The sequence below is a fragment of the Martes martes genome, assembly GCF_963455335.1.
Source record: "Martes martes genome assembly, chromosome: 12".
NCBI classification, from domain to species: Eukaryota; Metazoa; Chordata; class Mammalia; order Carnivora; family Mustelidae; genus Martes; species Martes martes.
Window position 1 is genome coordinate 26,674,229 of NC_137900.1, and position 12,923 is coordinate 26,687,151.

The window sequence follows — 12,923 nt, forward strand, 5'->3', positions numbered from 1 at the left end:
CTATTATTATTATTGTTTTAAAGTCAAATGCTTTTCAAAATTAAGTGTGCAGAGAGTGAGTGATATATTGAATCCACCAGTCTTTTGGTTTGGGGATGATGTCTTCCATTTGTATCAACGAGTTTCTCCTGTTTTTATTGGCAAACTTGACATCCTGATATTAATCCTATTGTTTCAGTGGGAAGGAATTTGAGACCCACCCTCTTAGAACCCGAAGGTGTTTGGGTAGTGTGTTTGGCATGCTTGTCCTATGTGTTGCCGTGAACCCTGAAGCCAGGGCACTAATGCCTGCCTGGAGGCTGGACTTGGAGAGAAAAGACTCATGTCCGGAATGAAGGAGCCTTCACTGGCACTGCTGTGCACGTCCTGCGCGCTCTGTGCCTTGTGGATGATTAAATCCATGAGCGATGTTTGGCGTCCGTATAGAGTGTTTTTCCTGAGACTTGGAAGGGCGGGAGGGAGAAGAGCCGTGGAAATGAGCTTGGTAGACTCTTCTAGTGTTGTTGTAAATGATGACACAGATCGGTGGTGGTAATTACAGCTCTTAAGGCAGATGACACCAGCGCCTGGCAGACCAGACTCCAGGTTGCGGAAGATCCAGAGTCTGGAGGGCTGGGTTTAGAAGTGCCTTCCGAAGCTGGACTTGAGCATGTCTTGAGGGTTTCTACCATGATGTCATCGATTTTATCACCTAGGGATCTGATGAAGCTTCATGCGGATTACACACAAGAACTCGATGGGTTGAATCTCCCCTCTTCTCGCTGGGTTTTCCTAGTGAAGTTGGAGGGATCTCATCCTCCCCGCAGTGCCAGGGCAAGGTGGCTGCAGAGGACAAACTCCTGGGTCAGAATCCGATCTCTGGCCCACACTTTGTCAGGCCTCCAGCAAACTGCTTTGCCCATAAGGCCTCACTTTTCTCACCAGGAAAGTGGGTGCAATAATAGAACCGACCTCATGGGGTTATGGGCACCCTATGGGAACTTACAAGGGCTCGTTTGGACAAAGAGCATAGAAGAAAGCTTGGTACCAAGTGGATTAGCTGTTATTTATTGTGCAAGTAATGTATTCATCTTTCTACATCTGCATGACAGTGAAGTCTTTGAGGTCCATTTTCTTTATTTTCGTATCATCTACTGTAGTGTCTCCTATTTGGTCACTGCTCAATTAATGTCTGCAGGATTAATTAATATTATTATATATTACATATATAATATTTACATATACTATATGTCTTATACATGCAATATATATAAGGCAATATACCACATATGTATGCTACATATCATATATTATATAATAAATGTTCCATCTATCTATGTGTGAATGTCATGTATATGGTATGATACTTCAGTGAATTTAGGCAATTAATTATTTAATATTAGGGTTCCTGGAAAAGAATCTAAATCTTTGTGTGGTCCAGTATTTCACAGCTGAAACTAGCCAGTTCTCTGATCTGGTTGCTGAGTAATGAATCCATCATTTTAGAAATAATCTGATGAAATGAAGTGGGGAAAGAAAATCAGTATTTGAGTAGATATTTGTTGTTGAGTTTTATTTTTTTCCTTTGCTATGCATAAAAATTCTCCAGAGCTCGTCTATATTGTACATGCAATTTCTCCTCCTTGAATTAGGATGTTAACATCTGAGACCGTTGTGCAGAGCTATGCGCAGAAATCCTTTGTATGTCTTTCCATGTGTTTCCTGGGCCACGTAAAATTGGTTTGGAAGTTTAAAACCATGTGGCTTGACAATAAGATGCACGTTTTTCTCCCAATTTCTGTTCTGTGATTATCTATTCCTTTATGTTTTAAAGCATATTCCATGTTGTGTCTTGCTTTTGATTATTTATTAAGTTCTTTTTAAAATTGATTATGCTTGTATGTTAATTTCCATTGATTTTTGTTTTGAGCATGACTTATGTTTTATTTTGTGTTTCTTTTAGGTTTTGTTTTGTTTCATAAGATCCCACTGGATGGGTAGCTGAAATAAAGGAAAAGACAGAGAAGGGGGCTGTGGTGCTTGTTGGTTGATGCTGCCTTGTAAGCTGGACTCTTGGGACGGGCGTTGGCTTCTCCCGGGAGGTGCCGCGTAGCTGGGGGTTTTCTGGTAGATGTGGGTGGTGTTTGCAGGAGGTCCCATGTGAAGCCTGCGGCTGTCGTGAGCTATGTTTGGGGAGCATCCGCTGCAGAGGCAGCTCCCAGGCTGCTAAGCAAACACTCAAGAAAACATCTTAAATTAATGCTTCTCTTTTGTTCTTGCAATTAATTGTTCAAATAAGAAAGTGACATGGAAGTCCATTGGATTATGCTTCTCTTCTGAAAGGAGTGCTCTTTGACCATACTGGAAATGTATTAATTCTTATGTTTCTGTTCATTAAAGGTGAACTGCAAAGTTTAAACAAAAAAAATCTAAATTTAGGGACAGGTATAAGAACACACTAAACAGCCTAATCTCCACATAACATGTAGCTTAGTATTGTTTTCTGTTGATGTCTAACGAAGACTGAATTCAGAAAGTCTCTCTTCTCCTTCTACAGTGAAGTGACTGAGAAAGTGAAGGGCATTGCTATGGGGACTTGGCAAGGCCACTGAGAGGTCCTCTCCTTCACTAGCAATAAAGGTCCAGAGTCATGCAATCAACGCTAATGATTTTTCTAAAGTTTGTTAGCAGGCAAAAAATAAAAGCAGTTCAGTGGTCGGGGGCTGTAGATTTAGGTTAGGCGTAGTCAGTTTCAGAATAACTACAAGAGTGAAACAGACACATAGGGCGCGCTTGTCCTTTTATGTGCCCCCTGCGATCCTCCTGCTTTTTAGAAGTTTCCTAGTGAGAAGGCCGCAGTATCTCATGCTGTTCCCATGACAGAACTGTAGCTTTTCTACTCTGAAAAGGTCTGCGGGCAGAATGGCTGGCCTGCTGGGAGCAGGAGACCATATTCTAAGAAGGATAGTCCCCTACTCCATACTACACTGCTGCTGGTTTTCATGGGCAGGAAGGCTCTTCCTGACCCCAGCAGCACAGAGGTAATGAGTCTGTGCTTTATCAGATCCAGCCTCATTGCAAGAGGGTAGCCTGGGATCGACAGATCCGGCGTCCCAGCCTCAGTCCCATCACAGACCCCTGTTTCCCTCACTTGGCCACTGCAGTGACCTTGGTCCGTTTTGCTCAGCCTCTGCCAGGTAGGATCCCTGTCCCGCTGACAGGTTCGGCTGCCCTCGCCCCACCTCCCCTCAACTTTTCTCATGAGGTGGACGGCAGAGCCAGGCCCGGAACATTTTGCTTGAAAGCAGGATCGGCTCTGACCGTGAAGTCATGCTCATCAACACCATGGCTGGACTGGAATCTTACTGATATTTGAAAAAAATTCCTTTTTGGGGGGGGGGGGGTTGAAATAGGAAGTAGTTACTCAAGTTTTGCAGTTCAGCTTTAAGGATATAGAGTTTTAACTAGTCCAGCGTGTTTGGAAACATTGTTTTGCATCCTGTGTAACCCAGACATTAATCTTAATAAACCAGGATCCATTTAGGCACCACTTGATATAAAAGGATTATCCATGATGAATATTTTATACTGTATCTTTTACATTAGCCACTAAGTATGTTATTGCTTGATACAGACATTTCACAGGGTCCTATGGATTACAGCATTGAACTTGGCTACTCCATGCCCCTGCCTCTGACAGAGGACAGTTTCTCCGAAGCGTACACGGGCTGCTTGTTCTCAAACCTGTGCTTTCCAAAGACACATTTGAGTGGGAGAGCAGCTGGCCCGTGGTGTTGGGGGGAATCTAAATATTCCCTGAATTCCCATTTTCTTGCTCTTTGCTAAATGACACGTCCTGTCACCACTTAGATTTTGATCTCTCCCAAAGTTGTTGATTTACCAAGAGCCCAGCTAATTGCAGAAATCTTGAACCCTGGAGGAAAAGGAAATTCACACTGAGAGCCGAGCAGAGGCTGTCAGTACCCCAAGCATTCTTAAATATCGGCCATTCGGTACAACTTTTTTTTTGTTTTTTTTTTTTAACCTTTTGTATTTTATTCCATGGAACTAGAAAAAGGCAATGAATTGTTTAAGAACTATTTTGTACATTTCCCAGACCCGAAAGGAAAAAAAAAAATATTTGTACTCAATATCTAGAAGACTTGCAGGGTAGATTTTTGTTTTAAAATGAAGAGAAGTGGACAGATAAGGCAATTTAATATATCAAAGAGCAGTTGACATCTCCTAGGGAACGATGAAAACAGCAGGCTATTAGAAAATTGTTTCATATGGTTCTTGTGTTCCTTGCTTTTCATTTTTCTTTAATCCCTGAAGACCACAGTCAGTGACATATCTTCTCATTTCTATCCTCTAGACCACCCTCTTTCATCCTTTGCTTTTTTATGTCCCCTACAAGACATCTTTTTACAGCTTCCTAATGACACGTATCGTGCATTTTTTTTTTTTTCAGCATTAGAAAAGACCAGGCAGCATTTTTGCTGAAATCAAGTCCGTTGCCCCCCGACCAGGACCTGGCGTCTCAGTGCCAGGCAGGTGCCCTTCGTAAAAGGCGTGCGCTGGGCCCTGCGGAGCCAACTCCTGCCTCCTGGGAACGGGGCCCTGGATTCCCAAATCTGATTCTTTAAGAGAAACTTGAAACCTGGATTTTTTTTTTTTTAATGTGAAATGTCCCTATTTTTAAAGAGTTGGCTCAGTTATTTTTAAAACGTTATGTAGGCCAACAAAACGTGTCTGCGGGCTGCTAGTTTGTTACTTTTGTCTTAAAGCAACATCATTGTTCCTCTGTTTCCTACTATCTTTCTTTTGCAAACACACTTCCCTGTGTAGCAGTTGAGAGCTTTTTCGCCATGGAGTTTGGGGCCCCAGGGATCTGCAGCGTGCCCCTGACCCTTTGGGGCTCTCCTGGGACTTCCAGTAGCTGGGGTCTTGGCTCTGTCACCCTGCCTGGGACTCTTGCGACACTGTTCCCAACTGGCCCCGCTTCTGAGTGGCTGGAGACAACCTAGAAAGTCCTGCCTCCTGTTTTGTCGGACGTGGCCTTCTTTTCACCAGCGTCCCTGTTGCCTGGCCCCATTAGACGGGACTTGATGGGAGAGCGCGCAGGCCCCTTCCGGGTCCTTGGTGCACTTCTGTGGCTGCTGGTAAGCGGGAAACAGGCTTGCCTCCTCAGGAGGTCTGGCTCAGGCCGTGTGTCTTGAATGGGGTCCCCCTGAGATCCTTGGAGACAGCTGAGACACACTAAGAGACAATGGCAACCCCACTAATGTCCCCAGAGACACTAGTTTGAGGCCAAAAGGGCCAAAGAAGCTTCCCCCATGGGAGAAACTCTTGGGGTTTCACTCCCGGTCTCTCAGCCCAGACCCATTTCATTTTTGATCAATCGAATGTTCTTTCCAAAAGTAGGGGGCACAGAGGAGAAGGAAGTTGTCTCAGCCCCTGCCCGCCACACAGGGCACAGAGGGGGTGGGCTGCTGCTTCCAGCTCTTCCGAGGGACACCCCGGTAGTTAGGGCTCGAGGCTCCCCCCAGACAGAGCCAAGGCCATGGTTGCGGGGCCGTACGAGGCACGACTAGCTCAAGGAGAGCAAGGCAGGAATTCAGCTCCCTGCCAGGTGCCAGAGCACGTGTGATGGAGGCGCTTCCCCTCTGTCTCTCTTCTTCTCTCGATCTGCGTAAAATTCCTGACTTTTCTCTCTTTCTCTCTAGCGGTCTAAACTGACTCCATGACAAACAAGAAGGCTGGTTTCCCTTTGCTTTCTTGGTTGCTTTGCATATGCTTCTTCTCGTTGTTGTTCGTTGCAACATGAGACCAAACGTGAATGGGGCCGCAGCTAACCTCTCTCATGCCACCGCAGGCCACAAGATGCACTTTTCCTCTGTTCTGGAGCTTTCTATCTAGACTCCTCCCTGGTTTTCATCTCATCCCCTCACACAGCAGGAGAAGCTCATTTCACCTTGCCTCATCCAGACCAGAGGCAGAGGGAGGGCTGCTGGAGGGATGGGGCTCGTATCATCCGGGGCCTTCACTGGGTGCCCGTGGCCAGCTACGTGGGCTGTGCCCTTCCTGTCTAGCCAAGGTCAAGGGGGCCCCCTGGGGTCCCGCAGACTGGACTCCAAGGAAACTGGGGCAGAGGCCGCCATTTCATTAAGTGTGTTCTGCTGTGTTCACACACCTGCAGTGCTCACGAGCTGTGCCGGGTTTAGTCCAGGGCATCTGGAAGGTTAAGGACTCTCCCAGTCAGGGCAAGAATATAATTTTCTGTGGGGTGCTGCCAGATGGAATTAAGTGAACAGAACTCCCAACCCAGAGGATGACATGAAAACAGTTGTCACAGAAGGCGGCTTTCCACTCGGGTTAGTCTGTTTCCTTGTTTCGGTCATCAGGGACAAGGGAACCCTTGGCCATCGGATTCTGATGGTGAGATCTCTCGGGGTTTCATTCAGGCAAATGACACAGTGGAGTCTTGGGATGGTCATTAGCGAGCACCCGAGATAGGTTGTTTTCACGGAAAAAAAAAATGCATGAGAAGCGAAGGAAAGAATGGAGATTTTAACCCCCTTTATTTTTCCATTTATGAATGGAGCATAATCAAATATAAAAGAACAAGAGATTCTGCTCACAATGCTTAGGTATATCAAATTGTCACATTGTACCCTTTAACTCTCTTACAAATTTATTTGCTAATTACACTTCAATAAAGCTGAAAAGGAAAAAATGGAAGGAAGAAAAAAATTAGCAAGAGATTCCAGAGGAAGACAAATACTTGGGTTTCATTCACTTCCTGTTCAAAACCATTTGCTGTAATCCATAGGCAGTCTGTGAATCATAAGCATGTCCTGTTTTTCCCCATAATGTTCCAGGTTTTAAAGTCATTTTTTCACATTTCCTGTAAATAATGGATAATCATTTTTATTTTATTTTTAAGTGCTGTTTTAACAATGTGGATACACCATAAATGTACTTGCTGAATTCATTCATTTTTTTTAACAAGCCAATAAAGTTTTATAATTCATCTCCATGTGTCTTGCATTCTGTGTAGGGCCTTGTATACCTCCCCTTCCTCCCTCAGACACATAGCATCACCCTGTGTGGCATTGACGGTGATCAAGACGAAAGGTGTCAGAAGGAAGAGTGTGAGAGATGTCACCAAGTGTTTGGGGGAGTCCCAAACTCATGATAGGTCTTGGAATACATCTTCTCTCCCTCAAAAGGGACTTTTAAAATTTCCATCTTTGTGAATTATACATTTATTGTTAACTGATTCTTGCATTGGACATGTTTTTGTTGGCTAAAAGGCAGTCCTAGAAAACAAAAGTTGAAGGGAATTAAAAAAAAGAAAAAAGCAAACAAATAACGAACAACCTACTTTCTGTGGGAAAGTCCTTTGGTATTTTAAGAACTTGGAATGACCCAGGTCCTAGCAAGAGGATACACTCAGTGCTCTGTCCCTCCATTCTAAGTGACATGTAGCCAAATGAACATGATGACTTGTGCTTTCATGGAAGAGAGAGAGAGAGAAAGACAAGTGGACATAGAGATAGGATGCCATTGAACCATAAGCGTTAACTTGGTACCCACACTTCACAGTCCTCTTGTCTCCATCCCTCAGGTTTGTCCCTTTTTTATGTTTTCCTTTTAGGATAGGACCGAAAAAGCAAGGTTTGTGGGGCTCCAGATTCATTTGAGCCTATTTTCACCTTCTGGGAAACTTGGAACAGTTTTGCACCAAGTTGAAGGCTAAGGACTGGAAAAACCAATCCAGTGCGACCTGCTGTCTAATCAGCCCAAGCACACTGACCTCTTCTAAGAGTCTGGCTGGTGCTGGTGACTTGTACTTTTTCTGAACACCCTTCTAAACAGGTTTCAATGGCCATTCGGAGGTCGCATAATAATTTGAGGCAGTAGACACTGAACCCAGCCTGTGCAGGTTGGAATCCCAGTAATACTCACAAGCTAAATGACCTTGGGAAGGACATGTCATGGCTCCATTCTTCATGAGATGACATTAATATTCATAGTACCTATCTACCCCCTCCCGCCCCAGGCTCTTACGAGAGTGTGCATGTGGGGGCACTTGGTGTTGCTAATAAAATACTTTGAAGGACTTGGGTGTGCCCTCATGCTTGAGTATCCCTCAGTAAAGGCCCCAGAATCACAGACTCATTTTTATGTATTGGCCATATGGTGACCATGTGGGTGCAAATGATGGAGCCCAATGGAAGGGAACTTCACTCACTGGGTCATTCTGGGTGTGATCCAGCCTATGATGCCCTCTTGGGAGTTAGAGAGATTCCCCTCCTAGATCCCTCATTCTGCCCAAGCAGTTCTTACACATGGATTTTTTTCAGATTTGATTTTGATAAAATAAGAGCATACAATTTGTTTGGACCTATATTATGATAGCTCAGTGAGTTCAAAAGATGCTCTAGAGTTTGAGGATTCTGGAGGAAAAAGCATTGAAGGTCATATTCCCAAAATGGTCTGCCTTCTTTTCTTCTCAACGTTATTAATTCAGAATTTTTGATCATTTGAAAGGAGTTTACATTATCTTTAACTGTTAAATCATCCATCTGAAAATCTTTGGCTATGAATAAAAATAAACGAATTGGCTGAGAGATTGTGTGAAAGAAAAGACTTGTTTCAAGTTCCCTCAAGCCTTAGAAACAAGTATTTGCAGGCAATGAGCTACAAATAACTAGATTATTCCTTTCTACTTCCTGAGGTAGTTTCTTGTAATAGCTGTGGTAGGCAACGCATGACGACCGGCCTTGCTGAAGCTCCTTCGTGTTGGAAGCAATGCAGTTTCATTCCTTTAAAAATATTTTGTCACTTGGGCTTTTTTCTTCTTAAATCATTTTAAATAAGTGGTACTGAAGTCTTACCAGCACCTAATTTAAGGCACTTTTGCTGTTGTTACCGCCTTTTCTAATAAGTTTTTTTTTTTTAAGATTTTATTTATTTATTTGTGAGAGAGAGAAAGAGAGAGAGAGCATGAGAAGGGGGAGGGTCAGAGGGAGAAGCAGACTCCCCGCTGAGCAGAGAACCTGATGTGGGACTCGATCCGGGGACTCCAGGATCACAACCTGAGCTGAAGGCAGTCGCCTAACCAACTGAGCCACCCAGGCGCCCCTCTAATGCGTATTAAAGGGAGATTGACTACAATAGCTAAATGGTAGTACTAGTTAACGGTATTGGTGTCTCACTGTATGCCCAGCACTCTGTTAAGTGCTTCCTGGATTAATTCTTGATCCTCTCAAAACTAACCAATGCTAATATTTCTCCCATTGTCAAGGTTAGGAAACTGAAGAACAGAGGGATTGAGGAACTTGGTCCAGGTTACACCAGGATTTGAACTCCAGCAGGCTGGCTAGATAGCTGGAGATTGAAATGGCTACCCCATATGGACTCTTGAGCAGGGCTGGGACTGGGGTGAGGCCAGTGAGGTGCCTGGGGCACTGTCAGGGCCATGCAAATGCCCAGAGGTCGCTCTTACTGGCTCTAGAGGTTGAGCAGAGATGATTGTTTAGAAAAGTAAAATTGTAAGGTCAGCCTTTGTCACCAGGGAGGCACCTGCTGCCCCAGTAAGCCCCTGGTTACTTAAACGTGCCACTGACAAAGCCCTTGTACATCTCAACTTACAAGTATGTGGCACAGTAGTGAATTGGCACATGCTTTCTAAGTCTTACTTCATGGAACACGGAAGTTGCATGAAGTATGGGCTCCTGGCTGATTAGCTCATGACAACCCAGCATATGTTTGCTTGTCCATTGGAACTGAAGACAGATTTGTTGGTTTTGATTGTTCTGAAATGAATTTTCTCATGGCTCCTGAACCCCAGTCCTTCCAGCTTATCTGGAGAAGTCTTGGCTCTCTGGTGAGTGCCCATGAGGGAAACGGCCTCGGTGGGGATGGAGGTGGTGGGTGAGGCCGGAGGGTTTGTCTGAGGACCATCCAGATGCTGGAACAAGGCGGTGGAGGAGGCCGGAGCAGCGTCTTGCCTCTGAAACACAACGAGGCAGAGCCGCATCTGAGTAACTCAGTCACGTGGACACTCCTCTCCCCGAAGATCCCGTCCGGCAGCCGGGGACTGAAAGAGACTGCCAAGGGTGTGCTCTGAGCTCCCAGTCATTTGGTCAAAGCTCGTGTCACACAGCACAAGACTCTGGGTGCCTGTGTTTACCGAATTAAAATCTCTGCCCAACCATAAGCTGATGGACAGTAAATTCTCCTCCTGTCTCCTTTTAAAATACTGTGTTTCCCAAAAGGAAAGGAAAAGACTCTTCCATGTTTATTTGACACCTGTTCTTTTCTTATTAATAATTCTCATCATCTGGTGTTTAGTCTTGCTGAATTGCTAAATAAAACTGTAGGTCGTGGCTGCTTGCTTTAAGGATTACGACCCAGCTTCAGGTAAGTCGTGCAGAGACACTTGAGCTGGGGTGGGAAGTAGAGCCCCCAGCACTCCGGGGGGGATGTCCTCAGTGTTTACACGAACTAAGAGGTACTGCATGTAGGGTGCTTCAGACTTTGCAAAGAGGATGCCCTTGACAGGTGTTCTCTTTGCACTTGGGCTCCTGGATTTGGGGGATGGCCAGTCACCTCTCTCTCCATCACCGTCCTTCACTAAACAGGGCTGAATGCTCTAGTTCCGGGGTGCTGGTGTGTTGGCTCCCCGGTGTGTTGAACCAGCTGGGTGACTAGCAGGTGTCCGGGGGAGGAGAGGGGTCGGCATAAGCCTGCCCCCTTCCCACGCGTGGAGTTTCATCCCTACCAGGGCTCATCCCTGCGCATGCGCGGTCCTGTAGCTAGACCACCTTTTCTCCTTTTCTCCATCTGCTCCCCTCGATTCTAGTGGAGGGGAAAGGCTTCCTGCCGCGGTCCGTCTCCAGTGCCTCACGCCTTCTTGTTTGTCCCTTTAATCTGCTGGTTCCTCTCCACAGCGTGCCCACATCCCTCCTTCAAACCATTTTTGGTGAGTTCCTTCTCCTTGACACGCCCCCCCACTGAGACATATCCTAAATTCTTCATTATTTTGTTTCATCTTACGTCAGGTCTGTTCCAAACCCAGTAAATATTTATTGTGTCAGTTACAGGCCAGACGGTGAGCCGAGCACGGGGGGATACCACAGTCAGAGGAACAGATGCCATCTTTGGCCTCATGGGCTGGGGTCTGACGGTAATATCTCTAACACTGATGTCACGATTGGCCGTATTGACGCCTAAGAAAACAAAGACTTAGAAAGTTAAGTAGCTTGTCCGAAGTCACACAAATCAGATCCATCCGCCTGTGAGACCCAGACTTCGGGCCCTGATGCTCTGGGGCTGGTGCTTTCCCTTTCCCTCTCGGGGGACCCCATGGCTACAGATTCTGAGACATCCATCAGGCCTCTGCCCTTCCTTTTGGTGGCTCTGATTCACCCAGTAGAAATTGGTGACAAGAATCTCCACTTTTGTCACCTATTTTCTCTTTCCCTTTTATCTTTTTTTAAAAAGGGTTGTCATTCCCTTCTTTTTCTCTAGTTCCCTTTCCCAAGCCAAACCACACACGGAAATATGCTTTGACCTCTCTTTAATTTTCATACATTAAGCATTTAGAATGAGTTGGGTGGAGTAATTGCACAGGAGAGAGAGGGTGTGTGTGTGTTTGTGTGTGTGTGTGTGTATGAAAGAGAGAGAGAGAGTTACCAGCAAGGAAAGACATAATTCCTCTCATTCTCTCTCTCTCTCTCTCTCACACACACACATATACACACACACACTCATACACGGAATATTGCATACTTTAAGCCCTGTTTGATTAAATAGGAATTTAATCCCAGTACATACACCATCTGTACCTAAATTATTGGCTTCCCAAAGCACACCATGCTGTAATGTTCCCAACCAGCTTCTTTTAAAAACTTTCCATATTGTATTTTTTGCTTTTTGTTTTTACTTCCTTATAAATAGCAAGAAGTTTCGCTGAGAAGAAATGATTACAAATCCCAAAAGGTTGGTGTTCCGTTCTGAGCTCCAAGATGTAAGGATTGAGTGGATTTCAAACTTGGCAAAATTTCTGACTTGGCAAATGCTTCCATCCTTATTTATGACAGCTTGGAAACTTCCATTTTCCAGGGCTTATAAACGATGCTGCTGATTTTGTCTCTCTTTCCTATTTTGCTGTGAATTATGAAATAGCCAGCCTGAAGGTTTCCTTTTAACATTACCCCTCATAGCAGAGTATGCGTGTGAGTGTGAGTGTGTGTGTGTGTGTGTGTGTGTGTGTAGGTGACTGTGTTCTTTCTTTTCTTTGTTATGAGGCACATTTTACATATCTCATGTAGGCAGTGTTCTTCCCTTTTCCTGCCTTTCCCCAAAATGACAGTCGGAGTCTGGGGTGTTAGAATGAGAGCCTTGTGGTCTCCATCGTGGTCACAAAGGACTTCCTGGCCATCCGTCCTCTAAGGGATCACATGTCTCATCCCCACATGGCAATTGAACAGTTGGGATTCCAGAGCAAGACATGTAACCCAGACCGTCTCTGAGCGTCTTTCCTAGAGATGTGAACAGGTTGTGTTTCAGGGGACCTCCATGCCCCCATTTTCTTAATGGAAAATTATCAAAATGCAAGAACAACTGAAAACTTGTTCACCTTCTTCAGCCTTCTGCTCCCTCCTCCTGCTTTTTCTTTTTCTCCTTCTCTTAACTCCTTACCCGCGTCCTTAAAGCCTGCTCATTTTAAGTTCTCTTTTTAAGTACTTTCTTCTTCGGATTCATGCAACCACACAGAAGTTGAGAGCCTCGATCATTGGGTAGAGTCGACAGATTTTGCCGAATATAGGCAGTAGGAATTTTCAAATGCAGAACGTGTCCTCTGAGAAGCAGATGCCAAGATGGGACGGAAGTTGCCAGGATTCTAATCAGGAGAAACTCTTGTGTGAGAG

At 45.0% G+C, this 12,923-nt stretch overlaps 1 protein-coding gene across 4 annotated transcripts in view; it reads left to right on the forward strand.

Moving 5' to 3' along the window:
* The window catches only part of NTRK2 (neurotrophic receptor tyrosine kinase 2), a gene marked incomplete at both ends in the record, with an annotated part of 320,362 nt that overhangs the window by 127,334 nt on the left and 180,105 nt on the right, over positions 1 to 12,923 (forward strand). Inside the window, one exon of one of the 4 annotated variants that reach the window (XM_080819661.1) lies at positions 1,943 to 7,011. The exons of the other annotated variants lie outside the window; for them this stretch is intronic. Within the exon in view, the coding sequence (XP_080675787.1) occupies positions 1,943 to 1,980 (38 nt within the window). Of the gene's footprint in view, positions 1 to 1,942; positions 7,012 to 12,923 lie in introns of those variants that run through there. 4 annotated transcript variants of the gene reach the window in all.